The 23,854-nt window shown below is 38.5% G+C and overlaps 1 protein-coding gene across 9 annotated transcripts in view; it reads right to left on the bottom strand.

Annotated features, from left to right (window-relative positions):
- epha6 (EPH receptor A6) overlaps positions 1 to 23,854 on the bottom strand; it is a 579,601-nt gene that overhangs the window by 119,732 nt on the left and 436,015 nt on the right. For 8 of the 9 annotated variants that reach the window (XM_062974910.1, XM_062974912.1, XM_062974911.1 and 5 more), the window contains 3 exons: positions 22,837 to 22,907; positions 19,736 to 19,861; positions 13,980 to 14,165 (listed from right to left, as the gene is read on the bottom strand). In XM_062974910.1, the coding sequence (XP_062830980.1) occupies positions 13,980 to 14,165; positions 19,736 to 19,861; positions 22,837 to 22,907 (383 nt within the window). Of the gene's footprint in view, positions 1 to 13,979; positions 14,166 to 19,735; positions 19,862 to 22,836; positions 22,908 to 23,854 lie in introns of those variants that run through there. The other variant, XR_010004132.1, reaches the window with a different exon arrangement.

Genomic DNA, 23,854 nt, shown 5'->3' with positions numbered 1-23,854 from the left:
TCCCAGATGATGATTTAACTGAAATAGCTAAAATAGCTGCTTAAAACACACAAATATGTGTGCTACAAGTCACTGGCCTCTGGGAAAAAGCACACTTAAGTAGTGAAATCATCTTGTGTAGTAAAGGGCTCTTTATTTTACTTTAATAGTTGTGGCTGCCTCCTGTGACATCTTGGAATTTGAATTTGAAGATATACTGGCTTAATATTTCCAAATATTTCATGATACTACAAATACCACAGGATTTCACCAGATGAGCCCACCAGAGTTACTGTGTAATGATAGTGCTATAATCTGAACAATGTGAAAGAACCAAAACTATCTAAAATTAAGTTTTACTAAGAAAAGGAGTAGAGGTGTCCTTTGTTACATTGCAACATAATGTTACTGGGGCCCCTTCCACACAGCTGAATAAATCCCACATTATCTGCTTTGAACTGGGATATGGCAGTGTGGAATCAGCTATTCCAGTACAAAGCAAATATTGTGGATTTTCTGCCTTGATATTCGGGGTTATATGGTTGTGTGGAAGGGCCCTTAGTGATGCCTGTACTTTATTGGTCTATATTTCCAGGCCACAGTTGGCATTGGCAAACTAAAATGCCTGGCCTATAAGACGAGGATATTTGATAGCATTTTGGAATGCTATCAGCAATATTTGGTTCTTTTACTCAGGTAGCAAAATGTCATGAGCTGGTTGATACAAACCAGCTTGCCACTTTCAGGTTTGATACAAATAGGGAGCATGTATATTTTCCTTTCAAAAGCAGGGAAAAGGAAGAGGGGAATGCCGCATGCTGTAAATGTTTTGCTGCTCATTCCCAATCTTCTAAACCAACACTATGCCAAATGTTGGTTTGTGGACTATTGCTGGTCTTCAATTGTGGCCAAATAAAGCAAATATAATCCTGGTCCACAATGCATTGGGGAAAATGTGAACACCTTATATTAGAACACCTTATATTAGAAGCACTGTTCTAAACTATGCAGGATTAAGTATGCATAAAATGTCAGTTTCAGATCACTGTATAGGCATATATTCCCCATCTGCTGTTCCAATGTCTCAAACTGGCATTGTATAGCCTGTAATCTTGTTTTCTTGGTTTAATTTAATTTATGATAATGGTGTTTGAATGACAAATTGGTTCAAACAATGTAGATTGACAAATTTCTGTTTCTGTCTGGCCTATTTAACGCTAAATATAATGTATCACAGAAAATTAATTATATGCTGACAATAGCATATAATGAATTAAAGTTATATTAGTTACATAAAGCACATGGCAAAATCCCAAGTTCTGCTGGGTGAGCAAATAAGTGTTTAGTTGTATTAACATTGCCCAGGCAGAACACCTCAAACTGTGACCAAATGCTTGTATCGCATTTAAAGTATGCTAGGGTTGCAAACAGGTACAATTCCTGACTGATTCAAATGTTTACAAAGAAACATGATGTACAAGTTGTTACAACTAAGCTGAAAATGCTAATGCTATAAAAATTCTGATGATGTTTGTACAGTCTACTGACACTGAGTCTGTTACTTTTGAAAAAGCTTGTAAAACAAATTGATAAGTCAATCTGCAATTCCAAGACCATTTATTTTAAATGTAACTCTTAAATCAACACTTACATTGAAGCAATTTAATCAAAATTACTTGGAACCATAGAATCATATCGCTGAAAAGAACGACAAAGGTATCTAATCCAAAACAGGCCAGAAATCCTCAGCTAAAACATCTGTGAAACAACCTTGTCACACAGCTGCCAGAAGTGCTCTGCTTCATCGAGGGACGTGGGGAACCCAGTGCCCTACTCCCCGCATCAATTGGCGATCATATGGTTGATCATAGGTTGGCGGTCCCTCCGGTCTAAAGGTGCTGCTGCTAAATGCCAGGTCTGTTAATGGAAAAGCAGCTATCATCCAGGATCTTATCCTGGATGAGCGAGCGGACCTGGCATTCATAACGGAGACCTGGCTGGACGAGGCTGGGGGGGGGGGCAATCTCACCCAGCTTTGTCTGCCAGGGTATACCATGCAGCACCAACCAAGATCCGGAGGGAGGGGAGGAGGTGTCGCAGTAGTCTACAAGGAGTCCATCCCCCTGACCTGGTGCCCCATCCTGCAGTCAACCTTGTTTGAGTGTGCTCATCTGAGGGTAGATGACCGGGACAGAATAGAGATTCCATTAGTGTACCAACCACCACGCTGCACTACAGTCTCCCTGCCTGAGCTAGCGGGGGTAGTCTCAGGCTTGGAATTGGAGTCCCAACGGCTTATTGCGCTGGGGGACTTCAATGTCCATGCTGACACCACTCTTTCCGGGGTGGCTCAGGACTTCATGGCCACCATGGCAACCATGGGGCTGTCCCAACTAGTATCTGGCCCTACCCACAGAGCGGGGCACACACTTGACTTGGTTTTCTGCCAGGGATGGGAGGAAGGTGGCGGTGTGGAGGCGCTTACCATCACTCCATTGCCATAGACTGACCATCACCTGATCAGGTTTAGACTCACTGTGCCCCCTAACTTCTGCAGGGGTGGAGGACCTATTAAAATGGTCCGCCCCAGGAGGCCTATGGATCCGGATGGATTCCTGACGGCTCTTGGGGAGTTTCCCGCCATCTCAGCTGGTGATCCTGTCAATGCTCTGGTCACTCTCTGGAACAAGGAACTAGGGCAATAGACACGATTGCTCCAGAACGTCCCCTCTCGAGTACCTGAGCTAAACCATCGCCTTGGTTCACTGAAGAGCTGGCAGCGATGAAGCAAAAGAAGAGGGGCCTAGAGTGCGTGTGGCGTTCAAAGCTGAGTGAGCCAAACCGAACACGGCTATTTTCCTACCTTAGGGCATATGCCGTGGCAATAGATGCTGCAAAGAACGTTTTCTTTGCAGCTAATATTGCATCTGTAAAGAATTGTCTGGTGGAGTTGTTCTGAGTTGTCAGAGGTTTGTTATATCCCATCCCTCAAGACAGGATCCCTGACAACTCGGCAGCCCACTTGTGAAGCATTTGGTCGGTTCTTTGTGGACAAAGTCACTTTGATCAGTTAAGGCTTTGACACCATATTAACGGGAGTCTCCGAGGATGTAGCAGGAGCACCTGCTTGTCCTGTTTTGATGGATTCATTTCAATTGGTTCAGCCTGAGGACGTGGACAAGGTGCTTGGAGAGGTGAGTGCCACCACATGCATCCTAGACCCCTGCCCATCCTGGCTGGTGAGGGAAGCCAGAGGGGGATTGGCCGAGTGGGTGAAGGTGGTGGTGAATGCCTCCCTTTGGGAAAGCATTTTTCCAGCAAGCCTCAAATTGGCTGTAATCAAACTGCTGTTGAAAAAGCCATCACTGGACCCCACTCAATTGGATAACTATTGGCCTATTTCCAATCTCCCCTTTCTGGGCAAGGTCGTGGAATGTGTGGTGGCCACACAACTCCAGGCATTCTTGGTAGATACTGATTTTCTGGATCCGGCAGTCTGGCTTCAGACCGGGGCATGGTACCGAGACAGCCTTGGTCACCTTAGTCGATGATCTACGCCGGGAATTGGACAGGGAGAGTGTGTCCCTACTGGTTCTGCTGAACCTCTCAGCGGCCTTCGATACCATCAATCACGGTATCCTTCTGGGGTGCCTTGCCGGAATGGGGCTCAGGGGTACTGTTCTGCAGTGGCTCTGATCCTTTCTGGAGGGTCGTTCCCAGATGGTGTCATTGGGGGACACCTGCTCGGCCCCACAACCATTGACTTTTAGGGTCCCACAGGGTTCAGTACTGTCCCCCATGTTGTTCAACATATACATGAAGCCGCTGGGAGAGATCATCTGGAGTTTCAGGGTGAGGTGTCATCTGTAAGCAGATGATATCCAGCTCTGTCACTCCTTTCCACCTGTCACTAAAGAGGCTGTCCAGGTCTTGGCAGTGGCCAGGGGAGCATTCACACAACTCAGACTTGTGCGCCAGACTTGTGTGGGTTTCAGAAGAGCTATGAAAACATGGTTATGTGCTCTAGCTTTTGATGAGTAAATGATAAAATTGACATGGCCTGATTTAAGGATGAAGCATGAGGATCTCGGACAAATAGAATTAATTATATATATATGTTTTTATAATGTGTTTTAACAATGTTAAATGGATCTATATGTATTGTTTTGCTTTTATGATTGCATTTTTGGGCATTAAATTTTGCCAATTTTTGTAAGCTACCCTGAGTCCCCTTGGGTGAGAAGGGCGGGGTATAAATGTTGTAAATAAATAAATAAATAAATTTGGAGGATGCGTGGAGCATGTGTGGAGCACGCAGCTTCCCCCATGGATTCCAATGGCAGGAGTCCTCCCTATTATTCTATTATAATCAAACCAAAATATCATCAATATTAAGTAGAATTTTTTGTGGACTACGTGGGACTAGGCTAAAGAGAAGATGGCAAGAACGCTGCAAGTTTTCCAGTCCTGTTTCATAAACTAGATAAAAAGATTAAAGACTAAATACAGTTATCCTCAACTAAAGGTTGGTTCCAGATAGCGGAAAAGTCTGTGCTGACCCGGACAGCTCCATGCTAATGGCAGCCGGGTAAGATATTTTAGTTTTTAAAGTCTTTTTTTTGGGGGGGGGGGCTTTGAAGGGGGTTGGTGCCCTCCCAGTTTTCTAGGTTGAATCAGCCTGGAAAAATGCGAGAGGGATGTCTGGATTGCCCTCTCAGAAGTTCAGAACTTCTGAGGGTGCAGTCCAGACAGCCTTTCAAGAAGGCGTGGATCAAACCGACTATCAAATCAATTCGCTACAAAACAGGGCTTTCCTGCTTTGTGGCAAATTAATTCATTTTTACATGGGGTGTCATTTGGATGCCCCACTTGAAAATGGGGAAGCTCCTGCTTCTAAGGGGCTGTCTGGATGCATCCTAAATCATTTGAACTTGTATAAGTGTTGACTCACAAAGTGATCCAATACTTACTTTTAGCAAAATGAAAGCTAACTGCAAAGGCTTCAGAATAGCTCACATATTCCAATATCTCCTGGAATATGAAAGTTAAATTCATACCTGATCCCCGAGAGCTTATGCACTGGCTTCTTGATATTTCATCAAGATGCACATTCCTCCACATTCATTCTAGAAAGGTTGCTGTTTCAGATTGTTTTGAACTCCAACTTACAAGCTCAGAATGAATGCCAATGCTGATACATGGAGGTGCACTTCCAAAGCAAGATGAAAGGAATCACTAAAGCAGACTGACGTCAAACAAACAAACAACGCTTGCCTGTGTTTTCTACCTCAAACACTTTCAACAAGCCTATCAGTCAATGCAGTTTAAATAAAATAAATGAGTCTGTTTAAACCCCAAACCGCAAAATCAATGCTGTTTCTAAAACAAGACCAGGGTGAACAAATTTTTGCTTTTGTTCTTTTATTGTACAACTTTTGTGTGAACTGCAGGACACATACTTTGTGTAAATGGCATAACCAAGGTGACCACAAAGTGGTTCTAAGAAGAATTCTTTTTGTGTATGTCTAAACTCAAGGAACTGGAAACACATTAGAATCTGCAGTCTCAGCATTATAGAACAATAAACCAGATGAGAAAAATGCTGGATGATTTTACACACAGATATATACTTCCTGGGGTTGTGAATGCTTCAGCAATCTTTTTCTTTTCTTTTCTCTATTTGATGTTAAATCAATCTAGCTATTCACATCACTTCTCAGAAAAGTTTCCTTTGTTTACACAACAAATGTCTTTTGTTCTTTCACATGCTCATGCAATTGTTTTGGTATGTCAAGGTGGGAGTGGTTAGGAGAGTAAATGAGCTGTATGATGAGTCTGCAGATGTGCCAACATTGTTGTTGTTTGCTCCTTCCTCTCCAATCATCATGATGCCCAAGCTGTATGATGCTTTACTAGCCAGAAATAATGCATCTTTACATGTCTTTGTGTGAATTCCCATTTGTACTCTGACATCTTGGGGACACAGGACACTTTCCTACAGTCGAGAGGAGATGGAAAGTGGGCTTACTTCATCTTAGTCATCTCTCTATTTCCCAAAGGGAATGAGGAAATATGCATGGCACCCACATATGCTTGTTATTTATACAATCTTCCATGTTATCCTAGGGGACCTAAAGGATGGCCCCATCTGACCAAACAACAACATATACCAAACTGAGATGTAGGTAAATCATTAGGGTTAAGCAACCTAACAATTTCCAGTTTCCTCTAAGGTGGGGTTAGAGCAAGCTCTCTCCTACTTCTTAAAAGCATTCAGAAGTAGTAAACTAGTAAACCTGTTATGGGATTTAGGTGTATCATTGCATAGCTAAACTGAAAAAAGCAGAATTGTTGCATTCCTAGAACCCTTTCATTCACCTTGCAGACAACAGAGAAAGGGCAAAAAGAAAATTCCAGGAGAAAAAATCCCCTAGGCAAATACAGTACATATTTTCTTAGTATGCATACAGGAAGAGGAAATACCACACTTCCCTTCTTTTCCATGGTTACTTGCATCTGTATGGTGCAGCATTTGGAATCTTCTAAAGCTCATAATACATTATTTTGGTGGTAGGAGTGGTGATCTCATCTGACAAGCAATATCAGACACAGATGTCCTAATCACAACATGTAAGGATCCATCATGTCAAGATTGGCTATTGGCGGAAAAAAGGTGGAGATCGTGTGATAAAGGGTTACAGTAGGAAGGAAGAACTAGGAGATGCTGCTGCTGTGCTTCCACACTATGGCTTACATGATGGCCTTCATATGGATAAATACCATGGATAGGAGAAATCAGCCAGAAAATCTGGCTGAAATGTGGCCAAGGGAATGAGAACAGTTACCCAGATAAAAAAAGGAACAAACAGAACAAGGGATGGCAGGACAATAAACTGCTCATTCCTAAGTGCTGGAAATACCACGGGAATACTAGTATTCTAGTGGATACAGTGAATATAACTCTAACATTTTTTGGATGTTAGAATTCTCTAGTGAGACTACCTTGGTTGTTCTCACTCTTTCAATGTAGTATAAAAAAATTAATAAAATTCTTTTTTAAGAAAAGAATTCTCTAGTGAGACCAAATGAATGCAATACTTCCCACCCCCTACTATGGGAACATAACAGATTAAAAACCACAGCGCTCCATCAAAATATCTGTGAGCAAAGTCTTCTCACAGAACACACCAGCTAGTGTGCAATTTTTACCAACTCTCCTTTCTCATGCAGGCTCTTGTACCACCACCTGAAAAACTGTATCATAGGTTGTAGGAAGTTGCGTGCAACCGTAAAATCAGCACGTTTTGGAATGGAGCCTAGTGGATCTCAATAAAATTCACAATGGGGAAAACTCAGTTAATTTTTCCCTTAATACTGAAAAAGGATTACACACAAACAGTCCTTCATTCTGAAAATACTGGCTTGAATATCAAACTAATTCAAAATCAATGTAAGAGCCAAGGGAGTTGCACCCATTTACTGTTCCATCTTCCATCATAAAGAGAAACATCATGTTTTTTAAAACTTATTAAATACTTTACAGGACCAATCCTGCTTTGGATCTTCCAAGGAGGCTTTTCCATGAATGAAGGGGTTTCCTCTGTTCACTGAAAGGAACCCACTTCAATAAAGACTGTTGCTGGCAGAAGGGACACAAGGTGAGTTTTACTGACCCCTTTTTTAGAGTCAACCATACCCATTCTTAGTGCCAAAGGAAGGGACTTGTTTCCCTCTTCTGTCTTCAGTGGTGATGTTGGTTGAGCAGAATTCTTTCCAGAGGAATTTAAAATCTAACCACAGTAATCGAATTTTACATTAGTTTGAGTTTCTGATATTGTAACAAATAACATCCAGATTTTTTGTTATACTATGGAGAAGCACCTGTTGATTTATTCTTTGATAATTCCCAGATAATTCTGCTTTTAAGCAGAGGCTGGATGGCCATCTGTCGGGGGTGCTTTGAATGCGATTTCCTGCTTCTTGGCGGGGGGTTGGACTGGATGGCCCAGGAGGTCTCTTCCAACTCTACTATTCTATGATTCTAATTGAACTGAACTCTAAAATTTATTGCAATGAAGTAATTTAGTGACTTGGTGTTTTTTTTCCAGTCAATAGATAAAAACACTGTGATGTATCACTTCTCCTAGTAACTGAACTTCAAGCAATGCTACAGCTTAATAACGAATGGCTAGTAGAGTTGAAAGTGTGTGCCTAAGCACTGTAGATCAACTGTTTCTTGCTGCTGGACAGTGATTCATTAAGCACTTACAGTGGTGTATGTCTCAGTGAGTTCACAGTGTCAAGATTATATCTGATAATTATCCTATAGCTAGGAATACTGTGGCCTAAATCCTAGGGCTAGTCCTTAACAGATTAGATTCATTGCTTCAATAGGAAATTGGTAAGTCAGCATTTATGCAATTTCCACTGATTTAATGGATTTACTCTTGTTGGAAATAGCAAATGGATTTAGACTATGTAGCAACTCAAAAATGGCTCATACTGCAATACTCTCATGAATACAAACTGAACTGCTTTAAATAGGGTTTTTTTAAAGCAAATAAAATTGTCATACTTTAAAGATCAAAATCTAATTTTTTGTATTAACGATCTACATTAATAGATTGATTTAATAATCAATTAATTACTTGATTATTGATTAATCATCTAAATTAATCTATTTTATTAATCTATTCAACTAAAATTATTCTCCCTATAAACCAATAACCCTTTTTAGATAATATACCATAAGATAATATACAGCAAACAAGCACTATGACTAAGGAAAGACTACATAATGTACTATTATTCATTTGCTCTTCACCAAAACCTTATAGTAAACTGGTCATAACATACTCATACACAGACTCACTAGTCAAAATAGCCATTACAATGCAGCCAAGCCAGCAGTTGCCAGATAATTATGTTTTTAAAAAAATATTGCAATGAACTGAATTCCTTCCATAGTTGCAAATAAGAAGCACTTTTAAAAGAACAAGCAGAAAATGTAAGTAATTGTCCAATTTCAAATAGCTAGAAAATGTATTGATAATTTGATCTATTTTTTTCTTTGTATCATCTCCTATCTACTGTAAAGATTACCTAAACTAAATATGCAAATTTAGAAAAATATGTATATAATGCCCAAATCATACATTCTCAAGATGTGCATATGTTTTAACTGAGTGTTCATGCGGCCCGCCCTGTTATATTGCTTTTTTGATTTTGTGTTGTACTGTACATGATTATTTATTGTATTGTTTAATTGTATTATGATATGTTGTTTTTATATTTTGCTATATTGTATTGTCCTGGGCATGGCCCCATGTAAGCTGCCCCGAGTCCCCGTTGAGGAGATGGTGGCGGGGTATAAATAAAGTTTTATTATTATTATTATTATTATTATTATTATTATTAAGACCTCAATTTTTTCAGCATTTCTACTTACTGATTTAATACTACAGTATGGTTAAGTAGGAATAAAATTTAGTTTTGTGAAGCTTCTGTTACAGGAAAATGTTTGAAACTTGAGAGACAAACTTCAGTTTCAAACATTTTGTTATGAACTACAAAATTTCAAGCCAATGTTGAAAAAAGTGACACAAACATTTACTGTGTACGGAATCTTCACTCATGAATGAAAACAATATAAATGAATTAAAGAAACATTTCCTTAATGTTAAATAACTCAAATATATTTGGATATATATATATATATATATATATATATATATATATATATATGATTTTTCAGGAGAAACATTTAACCAACCATGGGTTCAAAAGTGAGTGCCAAGGAAATATATGTAACTAGATTTTCTTTAGATGGGGAAACAAAGGGCAACGAAAAAAGTCTTTGATGGTCTTTGAATTTATTGGACCATGCACAGCAATTGATTTCAGAAAAACATCACAATATACTTGCCTAACCTCAAGTAATCTTCACTGATTTTAGTTCAGTTTCACACTGGTATTGATGAAAATGATTCCATTGTGCAGTTGATTACATAGGAAATCTTGGAACCAATTTGATGGCCAGATGGTAATTACCTAAACCACAGAGCACTGATGCATAACAATGGCTTTCTTTTGTGTGCTTTTGTGAAGTTTTCTTGTCTGGCTACTACAGTTTGAAGTTTCAAACAGCCATAAATGGTCGGTGTAGATGGGGCCTTAGTCTCATTGAACCAATGGTCAAATGAGGAGTCAGCATTTAGTTGGGATTCCCAATAGGCCATGGTTTTAATTTCTTTGGTTTTATTTTCTATGTGTGCTTTTTGGCTCTGGGTGTTTCTGTGCAAAATACTGAATATTCAAATCTTCCTTTGGATGGGAACAATTTTTATACTCTGCAATATGCTGGAATTCTTATTGTGACAAGAAATGGCTAACATTTTATTTTATTTTTTTTATTTTCCTGTCAGCAAGCATTCAACAATTATTTTCTATCCCTACCACACTTGACATTAGCAGGAAAAAGAAGAAGCAGTAACCCACAGTAATTTGCAGTCCAAGCCATACTGGTATCCAGCCATGGTATTCAGCCATGATATGTTCATTCAGTATTTATATGATGAAAGGGAGCATTAACATTTCCACGCTAAAATTTAGGACAATGGTGCAGAAAGAATGAATTGCTTGCAGGTTGTGAGCATCTGTGTCTGGAGAACTCTATTAATTCTCCAAACACAGATGGAGTTACTTAGAACATCACATTGAGTAATAATGTTCTCAGATGGCTCACTAGCTAGATTAACATCCAAGCATCCCAATAATATTTGTCATTTAAAAATGATTAAAAAGCATTCTATTATTTGAGCTACTGGGATGCAGTTTCAAAATGGTATATTTGGTTGATGAACTCTTAATAAGAATAGACTTTCATCTGATTTGGAATTGGTCTTGGCTATGCAAGCTGTCTTCTAGAAACCCAGAAACAACTTGTTTTTCACCATCTATACCTCATTTTTTTAGTTCTGAAATATGTACCCTGGTAGACTTTCAATGCCTTTTTGTGAAGTCTGTTCACCAGTCGAAGTTACATGGACCCATCCCTATGCTCTTTATACCGTGCATTCTCCTATACACAAGGAAGTCTGAGAATTTAGTTGCAGTACCTAAAATTCGCTTGAAGAAAATTAAAAGAATTTAAAATGCCAAAGTATGGATCAGGATGGATGGGATACAATAGTTCAGATACATATGTATTTTAGCTGGATAAGAGCTTTTGGAGAAAACTGTACTCAGCAATATTTTTAAGAATTATGAGCAGGAGAAGATTATATAATCTGAGACAGATGCTACCAAATGTGGTAGTATCATACTGCTGTTCATGTTATTACATAATAACATGAGTTATGGTTTTCTGTGCATCTGTTTTTGTTACTTGTATTACAGCAGTAGTACGTTTTACTTTAAAATCCAATATAGTTATAAAAAGGAGGTCTTAATCATACTGCAGTGATCTGAGAACATATTTTTCTCATACTGTCAACACCTCCATTTACAGAAACCTTAAAATACAGTAATGAACATAAGGAAGAATTGCAAATCATCAGACTTGATGAGATAGTGAGAGTAAGGATCTTGTTGGGAAAACATTTCTACTGTATTAGTCTTAAAATTAAATGGATAACCAGCCTTAGCAGATATTTTTCTACACATATATGGTTTATCATCTGTCTTTAAAAGCTGTCTGCTAACCTCTCCGTCTATATGAGAAGAGCCTCCGAAGAAACAGTACTTTGAAAGTACAAGGGATTGCAAAAGTATATTTAAATATATGTATATCCATCTCTATTATCTGAATGGGTATTGTCAGTTTCATGAAGAGACACTAATAAAACAAGTATATTTTGACACATACTTTTCTGAATTATATGGCATATTAATTCATTTTATCTGCAATGTACAATGAATACATTGACTTCCTGTTGTATGAATATCAACCAATTTGACACACCACTTCCAGTTTAAAAGCTATCTAGTTTGCAACAGAGTCCATGCCATTGTCCTAAGGTTATTCACAGTCCTCAGCTTCCTCATTTCAAAAGTACTGTATGATGTGTGTGTGTGTGATAACAATGAAGGAGAGAGAGAGAGAGAGAGAGAGAGAGAGAGAGAGAGAGAATAGGGAATGAAAGAAATAAAGAGTTTACTCTCCATCTTTGCCTCTGGTCCTACACACTACTATCCTCAGTCTCTCCCACTGCCTGTGATACATTACCCCAGAGGAACTTTGGTTCATAAGCAAAGAAAGATACCACATCACTGCTATATGGAAAACTTTTCTTTGCCATGGACTTAGTTTCCATTTACCTTGAGTAAAAACCTTTTGTTCTGCAAATTCGTAACTCTTTAGAAACTTTTATTTATTTGTCTTTTGCTCCAAATATGAAAACTGTTATAACTATGGCACCTCCCATAATCACAGCTTTAAAAAATTAACCTAATCTTTAAAAATAAAAGCATTGCTAAAGTTATACTGTCTGTAAAATGGGCTTTTATTCTCTAACTTGAGTTCTTACAAAATAAATGTTATAAAATGTATATTGTATACTATTGTATTTTTAAAAGAAGCCAATAGTATGGATTTTGCACAGTTGAATCATAATTAACATTTTTGTCCCAACTGAGAGGTGTTCATCTCTGTCAAATGGATATTTAGTAGACATGGGCCTGGTATTTGTATCATCCATCTGATTCATGCTTCCATTTTGTACTGTCCATTCGGATAATAATAATAATAATAATAATAATAATAATAATAATAATACTTTATTTATACCCCGCCACCATCTCCCCAACGGGGACTCGGGGCGGCTTACATGGGGCCATGCCCAGAACAATACAATATAACAGAATATAAAAGAACAACACATCATAACACATTGAACAATACAATAGATAATAATATACATTACAACCCAAAATCAGGGGAACAATAAAAACAAGGGCGGGCCACATGAACACTAAGTTAAAACTCGGGGTGAGAAAGTAATAAGAATAAAAACCACAAAGAACAGGGTCATAAGATAGTGGTGCAGTCTAGAGGATAGATATTGGAGGGGAGCAACAGAGAAAAAGTATATAGTAGTTACTCTCCAAAAGCACAACGGAAGAGCCATGTTTTCAGGTCTTTCTTGAAGGCTACTAATGTTGGGGCTTGCCTAATCTCAATGGGCAGTGAGTTCCACAATCGGGGGGCCACAGCAGAGAAGGCCCTCTTCCTTGTTCCCACAAGGCGGGCCTGAGATATCGGCAGTGGCGACAGGAGATGGCATAGAACAGGAAGGCCCCCCTGGAACGAAAATAAACTTGATCCGAAAGGCAGGCAGGAGCGGGTACCAGCTCCAAGTCTGCTTTTCGGATTGATTGCTACATGTTTAGGCCCACAGTGCCTGGGCCTGCAAGGCCCTGCACCCAACCACTAAGTAAGGAGCACTCCTTACTTGGCAGACAGATTCTGGGCTTTGTAGGCCTGGGCGCTTTGGGCCTACACTTTGGGTTGCGGAGCAAGGACATGATGGGTCTTCAGCCTCAGCCAGGGAGCCCTTCGACTTCCCAGATGGTCAGGCAAACCCTGTTCAAAAGTGCACATTGAGAAGGGAAGCCTGGGTGGGAAGCCCCCATCCAATAATGGGCCAAAAGAAAACAGATCTTTTGGCATCAAAAAAACCTGAAAACAAATATCCATCCTCCCGATTTTGGGATACTAAGTTGAAATGGATCAGGGTTCCCACTGAAAGCCGAGACACAAAACAGATTAAGGTTTACCCCGAATGCACAAGACTAATATTTAGTACTTGGGTTGAAGTTCAATCACAATGATTGAAACTATACAAAACACCTTTTTTGTATGCACCGTTCCCTATAAAGCAGCACACACATGCAAAAATTTCATGGACATTTGGGCTGCTCTTACTGGATTAGGACAAACAGACAAAAATACAAAAAGAACTTTGGAATAAGCAAGCAAGCAAAATATTCTAAATTCTTACTTTTTGTCACAACTCCTTCAAGACGGATAATATTTGGATGGTCAAACTGTCCCATGATGCTAGCTTCTCGAAGGAAATCCCGTCGCTGCCTATCCACATATCCACCTTTCAAAGTTTTTATGGCAACAGGAATCTCCCTTTTTCCAGGTGTTTTCAAGCGACCACTGCATACTTCTCCAAATTCACCTCAAATTAAAAACAGGATTATTAGAATGTTAGCACACATATAGCTATGAGAATGTAAACAATTTATGTCAGATGTTCCTGTACTAATATCTGTATAGGCAATCATGCTTCTGGCCAAAGGATTCTGCTCACTATCCCATGGAATCTATCTGTTTACTCTTAAATTCTGCAAATTATAACATGGGAATAGTTAAGAATGAAGGTTTCTGATCAGTGACATAAAGGGCAAGAGGACAAATCATACAAATACAATTTAAATCAGTGCTTGAAGTGTGGTGGAATTCTTGCCAAGGTTACTTAACACTTTCTATTCAAGGTGTAATTGAGTATGGAACCATTCCACTTGAAGACTAATCCAAAGACAGTAAAGACACAATTGGCATAATGATACATTCACATTGTTTTGGAGTGATATGATAAAAATAATTTAGACAAGATATAATCTGAGTAGATCTAGTTTGATTTGGGGTATTTGTGTGGATGATTTCAGGAACAATAATGAGAATGCTGCAAAAAAAAAAAAAAAAAGGTGTACAGTAGGTTGTTGTAAGCTGCCCTGAGTCCCTCCGGGTGAGAAGGGTGGGGCAAAAATGATGTAAATAAATAAATAAATAAATAAATTCAAATAGCTGGTAGTCATAAAAATGTGATTATAGTTTCCTCAACTGCAAGGAGACATAAGATCTTATGGAAAAAAGTTTTTTTTTTTTAAAAAAAACATATCATAGTCAAAGTAGCACTCTACAGTGATGCAGGGATTTATCATGTTTCAAAGTGATAAATTTTCAAAGTCACATTATAGTCAGCACAGGTAAATAAAATAGCTTTTATCTAAATTGAACGAGTGAATCAAAGACTGAATTAACATGGACATTTTTAGCTTAGATAAGAGGTAGACAATGCATGGGCTACAGATTTTATTGGATTGCAATTCATGGCATCCTTTCTAATGGATATATTGACAAGACTGTTTATAGTTGAAATCTAACCACATCTAGAGGGTCACTGTTCCCTGTTCCGTCCTAGACTCAAAAAGCCATGTCTTCAGACATTAATATACAGAAAACCTAAATAAATAATAATGGACTGTTCTTTTGAGATTAAGGCTGAAGAATTATTTAATTATCAAGGACCCAAGTCTACATAACTGTGTTAGGATTACCCAACCATGGCAATTTTCAGATCCTATTTCAAGGAAAACCTCTGATACTGAGCGACTGCTTCTCTCAGTCTAACCTTTATTCAACAGAATCCTCCCTTAGGTTTTATCATCCTTTACTTGGAAGATTCTTACACTCCCTACAAATAGGTGAGAAGGAAGAGAAGTTACAAGGAGCAAAGCAGGATTATTGGGAGACATGCACAGCAATCTATGCAAGGAATAACTGAAAAAAACTCAAGGAGGAGTCAATGTGCTATGATAGACACAGTGAAAGCTATCAAAAGTTTAGTAACCTAGAATGTATGAATCCTTTCATAATCACAACAGACTTTAGTAGCACAAGTGCCAAAAAACCTCTTGCCAAACAGCAAACAATATAACTGATTTCACCTTTAGCCATCACTGATATTTAACTACCACTTATCAACCCCAAATTTTGTTGTGGCTGTTAAAAAGATATAAAAGATAATCCTGATATTTCACAGAGTGAGTCATCATGAATTATTTTCATTATAAGTTTTCTCCCTGTCGCCACTTTGCTTTAATCAGTCTTTTCTGTCCGCAAGGAGCAAAAGGTTTCACATTATCAGCAGCATATTTAGCTGATACAGCTATAAAATATCACTGTATTAATTCCTGAGGTAAATAATATCTCTGGTGGCAGGCGTTTTAGCCTAAAGTGCAATTATTAATTCCCTTTGCTAGAGATAAGTTGTGTTTAAATACATGTATGAATAAAACTTCACCACAGAAATGTATCTCATGGCATATAATGGATACAGAAGATAAAGTACTTTGTTGATCCCTTAAGCAAGATTTGCTTATTTTAAAATAATCTCTCTGAATCTAGTAAATGTAGACATTAATAAGGTAGTGCTTAGTACTACCCAATTTGTATTTATATTTGGAAATAGTGATATTATAAAAACATAAAATAGGAACAGTGTGGTGCAGGGATTTTAGCATTAGACTATAATCCTGAGAAGCATGGTTCAAATCCTTAGCATAGCTTATATCACTCGTGATCGAGTATGATTGCCATCCAAGTATAGGGTTTTGGTGGTGGGTCTGTAGGTGACCGTAGAGACCTATTCTTGATCTGCATGTTATTTTGCAGTGAGGACTTGGATTTCCAGGGGGAAGACAGTCCTGGTCAGGGTTGGCTGGACGTGCCTTCTGCTTGACACGTTTCTCTCTTTCGCCCTCCATTCATGCCTTTTCTAATTCCACAGCACTGATAGTAATAGCTGACCTCCAGTTAGAGTGCTCAAGGGCCAGGGCTTCCCTGTTCTCGGTATTTATGCCACAGTTTTTAAGGTTAGCTTTAAGCCCATCTTCAAATCTCTTTTGCTGTCTAACATTCCTTACATGTCCATGGAAACTCACTGGGCGACACTGGGCAAGTCACATTCTTAGCCTCAGAGGAAGGCAATAACAACCCTCCCCTGAAAAAGTTTGCTATAAAATCCTAGAATAAGTTCAACTTAGGTTCTCCTTAAGTTGGAAACAACCTGAAGACACAGAACAAAAACTTATTCTTGCCTTCCCCCACTTGTTTTGTGTTCATATAATTTTTACTTCATTTCTTTATGGTCCAGTTCAGTACATATCCCTAATTCTTTTACCTACCACCAAGCATACATAAAATGTTGGAGGACAGCTATATTGTAATCTGGGGAAATTGTTTGATTTTTTCTGCATACAGTGGGAAATAAAAAAATTCAAAGTAGTAAAGTTTTTAAAATTTGAAGGTATAGATATATGTATATATTCCCTTTACGGTGGCCATAATCACCTTCATCTGATGGAAATACATTACTTCCTTTAGAAAAGAGAATTAATATCTAATACCACAGAGTGACTGAAGATGCAAATGGAAAAGCAAAATGGCACAGTAGGCTTTTCTTGGGATCAAAAAAATCAAAAGGTAGAACAGGCTTTTAAGGGTCCACCAAACGATAACAAGAAATACCTTTCATATCAAAGTCTTTAAATCATGTGAACATGAACATGGTACAAATATTCAATGTGTGGGAACTGGATGGTTTTCAAGACCAATTTGAGTTTGGATTAAAATGGTGAGTATAACATTGACATGGGGTGGTTCTACCCCAATATAATCCCAATATTTTCATTTTCTTTTCTTCTTTTAAATAGTCAATAAAAGGCTGCCATTCTTGTTGTAGTGGCAGTTTAAAGGTATGATATAATAATAATAATAATAATAATAATAATAATCATCATCATCATCATCATCATCATCATCATAGAATAGTACAGTTGGAAGAGACCTCATGGGCCATCCAGTCCAACCCCCTGCCAAGAAGCAGGAAATCGCATTCAAAGCACCCCCGACAGATGGCCATCTAGCCTCTGCTTAAAAGCCTCCAAAGGAGGAGCCTCCACCACAGTCCGGGGGAGAGAGTTCCACTGCTGAACAGCTCTCACAGTGAGGAAGTTCTTCCTGATGTTCAGGTGGAATCTCTTTTCCTGTAGTTTGAAGCCATTGTTCCGCGTCCTAGTCTGCAGGGCAGTATAAAACAAGCTTACTCCCTCCTCCCTATGACTTCCTCTCACATATTTATAAATGGCTATCATGTCTCCTCTCAGCCTTCTCCTCTGCAGGCTAAACATACCCAGTTCCTTAAGCCGCTCCTTATAGGGCTTGTTCTCTAGACCCTTGATCATTTTAGTCGCCCTCCACTGGATGCTTTCCAGCTTGTCAACATCTCCCTTCAACTGCGGTGCCCAGAATTGGAGACAGTATTCCAGGTGTGGTCTGACCAAGGCAGAATAGACAATATTCTTATAACCTGCCACCAGCTTCCCAAAGGGATTCAGGGTGGCTCACATGGGGACTAAACCCAGCATACACAAAGAATTCAAAGTTACATAATTAAAACATATAACAATTAAACAACATAATTAAAACAATTAAAAACCAGAGAGTAAAAATATCATAAAACACAGCAATCAACAGTACAACCAGAGTTGGAAAAAGTGGGCATGTTCAGATATAAGAGGGAAGAGCTTTTTTAAAATGCAGAGCAGTAGGGCCAGGACTGGGAATAAAGTGCTGGAAAAAGCATTAAATTAGGGTTGGGCAGCCATGATTGAGAACTAAACCGTGATTCAAAGTCACGTTGGAACAGCCAAGTTTTCAAGTTTTTACAGGAAATGGACAGGTTGGTGGCTAATCTAATCTCCTTGAGGAGAGAGTTCCAGAGCCAGAGGGCCACCACCAAGAAAGCCCTCTTTCTCATCCCCACCAACTGTGTTTGTGATGGAGGTGGGAGCGAGAGAAGACCCCCCCCAGCAGATCTTAGAGCTCACACCGGTTCATAGAGAGAGATACAATTGCGAAGATAAGCAGGACACAAACTGTTTAGGTCATAACCTGCACCTTGAATTGGGACTGGAAACTTATGCTAGTGTCTGTCGCCTGGATTAGTATCGGTCAGGGCACAAGAGGAATCAGAGAAGTGGGGAGGAGAGGGTGATTCCACCTCTCTTCCCTCTTATGTTGCTTTGGTGCCTGACCTATGTCGCTCCAGGCTTTGAGTGATGGATACTAGCCATGTCCGTGGGAAGTTTTCCAAGATATTTCTCACTGCATAACTGCAGGAATGTATAGTGGCAATTATATTTCATCTAGTTCCAGAAATCAAGTATACACTTAAAGGTTCTCCAGCTCATGCAATCTTTTGAGTTAAAAAAGATTTATTCATGTGTATGTAAACTTTCCTCCCTGTTTAGTAACAGAATCCCTAGATGAATACTTACTAGAATGCAAAATGTATTTTGTTTTGTGATATAATACTGGATGAGAAATATCCAATAGAATATGAGTTGACATATGAAAAGGAAATTAAGAATTGATCTGTTTTCAAGTTCTTCTTTATTCCATGAAATAACTCTAACTCAATTCAATTTAAAATGTAATGTTCCTTAAAACAATTTAATGTTACATGTGTTTTCTCTTTTATTTTTTTATGTTATCTAGACCAGTGAGAGAAAATAACATGCCTTTTTGACAGTACTCAATTCTGTTAAGTACTTTAAGTGTATTTTAGATCAAGATCTAGATATAGTATCTAAGCTCAATATGTCAGCATGATTTTCATTATGTTTCTAGGAGATTAGATTACCCTGTTGGAAATGAAATTATTATAGATTAGGCATGACTATTCTAACAGTTAGGGAAAAAATTGTCATTATTGAAGCCTCTCCCACATGAACCAGTATTTTTCTTTTTAGATTTGTGAGACAAAAACAATCCCTTCCCACAAGTCCACAAGAGTTAATGATGTTCAGCTTGTATTAATAACAACTGGAATAAAGAGCAGTGTTTTATGATTTTTTTTTAAAATTAGTCATACTCGCAAAGCAAAGGTGATGTAATTTTTACCTGCTCCAATAACTCTCTCAATCCGTATTCGTGATGGATCTATCTCCTTAGCAAATTCGTGAACAGCAAGTGATGGATCTTCATATGTGTCTGGATCAATGTATGTTTTGGTTCCTGGGTATCGCACTGTAAACACAGAAAGGAAATTTCTCCATTTGGCAAAAATGAATTATGCAACACAAAAAATAAAATAAAATTGGACTATTAGAAAATGCTACTGTTATAATTATTGTTCAACAAAACTTCTTCAAAAAGAGGATTTTGTGCCAGGTACCCTGGCAACAGTACTTTTGGAGAAAGAGTGTACTTAGTATTAGTTTATAAATAGCTGCTGTTATCTAATTATCACAGTTTGTATTGCATAATGAAGAGTGGCTGGTCAGCCTTTTTCCTGACTCAGGCAATAATTTAAGGGTAGTAAAAAATACTACTGGTTTACCTAATCTGAGCCATCCAGGATAGGAAGAAGAGGTTTAAACATCTTGTGCTTGTAAGGTATCACTTGCTGTAAAATTGAGTACTATTCTATTAGAGATCATGTAGGTAAGTTTTGAAATAGGCTGTTGATCCGGCCCCTAGCTTGAACATAATTGGTGAAGCGGTCAATCTTGAAATCTCCTTCCATGATCTATTATTGATTTTATTTACTTTTACCTGAGGCATGCTCAGTTTATATTGAACCCCCTTCCTTGTCTCCAAGCTGCCCCATATCTCTTTTCTATGGATTGGTGTGGGGGTGGAATGTTTGCTGCTGGGGAAAATTATAAATTGATTCATCTGCTTAAGTCTCAATTCTAACTTCACTGATATATGTTTTAAATCTCTGGAAGAGCTGACACTGAATACATTTTCTTTGTGGAAACAATTCCACTATGAAAATGAAAATGATTTTTTTTAAATAAACAAGTTTGATAGGATTCTCATCAGGCAGAAATTGGAACTTCAGAGAAAATCACATAATGAGGAACAGGTGGAAATGTACAAAAATATCATCAGAGTTGATAAAAAGACAAACACTTTCATTTTGAAGTCTACAAAGGTGTTCGAAATTGTTTTCTTTCCTAAGATAAACATCTTGGAATAAACATAGATTAAAAAATAAAACCTGACAAAAGTTCTTAGATCTTTGGAATGCTTTTTGGTGTATGTATATAGAAAAGCTGCTATGTTTATTTACTTGATATATTATACGTGCATACTTGTCTGAGGAGAAGGTGCCCCAGTTCTTCAGTGCTGGAAGAAATTGTGTAGAGTTTATGGCACTTCTCTCAACTTTGAGGTGGAGGTAACTGCTCCTGTTCATAAGCTTCTGTAAACAAGTCTAAGGGCTTGTTTAAATTGGCCCTATAACCCAAAGTGGACTAGAAGTCAATCTTGGATGTACAGATGATGTCCAAAGACTTCTGGTACTTAACACTGGGTAACCCAGACTGAACTAGTTTAGCCCTACATTAAACAAAGTTGAAGAATGTTCCAAAGTTTTACTGAAACACCAGAGCAACCCTCTACTTTGGGCTATGTGTGGGCAGAAGACCGACTTCAAAGTGAATTGGCCCACTATCCACACAGACCTGTGCCAACATCCTCTTTCCCTTGCACTCAGTCCAGCAGGGCCGAAACAGTTTCAGCCCAACTGGACAATCTGGACTTCACCCCATGGCACGGCGGTGGGTTGGGGATGGGGGATCTGAGCAGCTCTGTGGCTCCAGGTCCAGTTTATTGCATTCCTGCTCCAGATGGGAATTTTAGGGTAGGTGTAGATGAGTGATTGCAGATACACACTAAGTTGGTTCATGCTAGATATTATTAAAATATGAGCCTTAGAGGACAGCAAGTCCTGTCGCACCTCAGGATAGCTTAACCTTGCTGAACACACCAGGCTGTACACAGATTGAAGTCATTTGTAGTTTATTAGTAAATAGGAAATAAATAGTTCTTAAAAAGCAAAAGTAAAGATCCAAAAGATTGTTGCAAACCCAAGACTATACAGATTAATCCAAGAAAATCTTGGGCATAGAACAAGGTTCCATTAATACACAACATAGTCCCATGAACTTGATTACAGGATAACCCAAGAAAGCAAGAGCTGCTTCTAACTCAAACGAGACGTTGCTTTGACAAAGATTCCTCTCTCAGCAAACTGTTTTAATAGCATAACATGAAGGCATTCCTTTGCCCTTTGACCTCTCTCTTATTTGCTAATCTAAGACTTCTGCGAACTCCCCTAAATTCCAAGTGGCTGGCCCGATCCAGAGTATCGTCAAGGCCAAACTACTCGTTAGTGTTATCAGGCTGGGAACTGCTCTCCCTTCCTGCTTCTTGCACCTGGGAAACATCAGCAACAACAACACCATTTCCTCCCATGGGAAAGCCTCCTTGTTCCCCATCTTTCACAGCAGGAACACCCTGCACATGAATCCCATAATTCCCATCAGCGTCATCTTGAAACTCATCCTGAACCTTAATCCCTCCATCTTGAACCTGTATCCCAAAATCCTCATCAGAGTCACTCTGAGGCTGAGTCACAACAAGTCCCTTCTATCAATCAAAATCAGAAAATATACAAGAGTTAATCTTCAATTACTCTAGAAACTTTAGTCAAAAATCTATCTCAAAAACTTGGATTGATCTACTCACAGGCCAGTGTAAGTGCAGTATCTTAACTCTTAAGAATTATTTCCTTCTCTGAGTAGAGTGGTAGAAGGCAAGAGCTTAGGCCATCTTAGAAGAAGCTAAAAGAAGTACCAGCACCCTCTATTTTCTCCGTTATGGCAGCACTTCTGACTTTTCTGAATTCCTGGGAGAGGTAATGGTGATGGAGGTGCCTGACCATAAGGTGGCTTTGATGCTTTCCCCATTCTGTGGAATGACTATCAGCTTATCCATGGGTCATATCAAAATTCATAACTTTGGCCCCAAAACCTGCCTTCAACTAATATATGAGGTTGACATATACATGAGTATATATGGTAAGTATGAAACAGGTAGATACAAAATGAGAAAATATATAAATATGGCAGCTTTATATATGATGGAGAATATATATAAATACAAGGGTTAATTCTCAGTTAAGTATGAATATCACATATTGCTTTACTTACAGTGTCCATTTTGCAAATGAGCTCTTCGTTTTTCTTCAGATTTCATTTTTGCCTTTATATACCACTGGCATCTGGAAAAAATGAACATTATTTCACTTTTTAAAATGCTACAGAATTACTGATATTGCATATACATGATGATTGCTTTTGGTCCAACATTTAAATGTAGACAATTTTCAGGTCACAGAAAAGGACAGCTAGAAAACCAGCAAGCAACACAACGAGGACTGGAATCATGTTAGTTAGTCTAAACTAGTGTGGACCTACACAATTTTTGAATAGTGAGTGCACACAGAGATAAATTCCATTGATTTCATAGGTCTACTTTAGTTAGGAGTAACAACAGGTTTTAGGTTAAGAAATTTGTTAGTAATATAATTAATAACACAAAAAAGACTCTTCAGGAACTTTGAACTAATGAGCACCAAACGTTTAAATGATGTTCTGAACCTATTCTAGCTAACTATTTGCAGAGATGTCAGTCTCTAAAGTTGCCCTAACTCCCAAATTGGAATCAAAAACCATTTTTAAGAACAAATAAATAAACAATCACAATTCCTTCGAGTTTAGTGCAAGTTGCATATGTGAAACTCAGTACGTCTGCTCATCTAATCTATAAAAGCCTACTGGAAAAAGACTATGCTTCATTCAAACTTGTGTGTGATATGTAGGCCACCCACATCCACTGCCTCTTACTTCCTTATGGTTGCTATAAAACTGCTCTGGAGAAAATTGACATTTTCCTTTTATATAAATTCTAAAGAAGCAGGAATCTTCCCAAGATGTAAATTGGATATTTCTTGTATATGTCTTCACACTTTCAGTGTTGGGAATTTGTTCACCCCTCCCACATCATCCTGACCCCACTCCTACATTTTCCTGAATGTGGCAGATTTCCTCCTGTTTGTAAGATTATGCATTGTGGGTGACAGGCCTTATGGCTTCACTGCTATTTTCTTTCCTCTTCATCTTTTCCAGAAGTATGCTAAAGCACCACTGTAGCGTTGTTTTATTTTGT

Source organism: Anolis carolinensis, chromosome 3, assembly GCF_035594765.1.
Source record: "Anolis carolinensis isolate JA03-04 chromosome 3, rAnoCar3.1.pri, whole genome shotgun sequence".
Classification (NCBI taxonomy): domain Eukaryota; kingdom Metazoa; phylum Chordata; class Lepidosauria; order Squamata; family Dactyloidae; genus Anolis; species Anolis carolinensis.
Note: the sequence above shows the minus strand (reverse complement) of the source record. Positions and strands in the feature narration are given on the sequence as shown.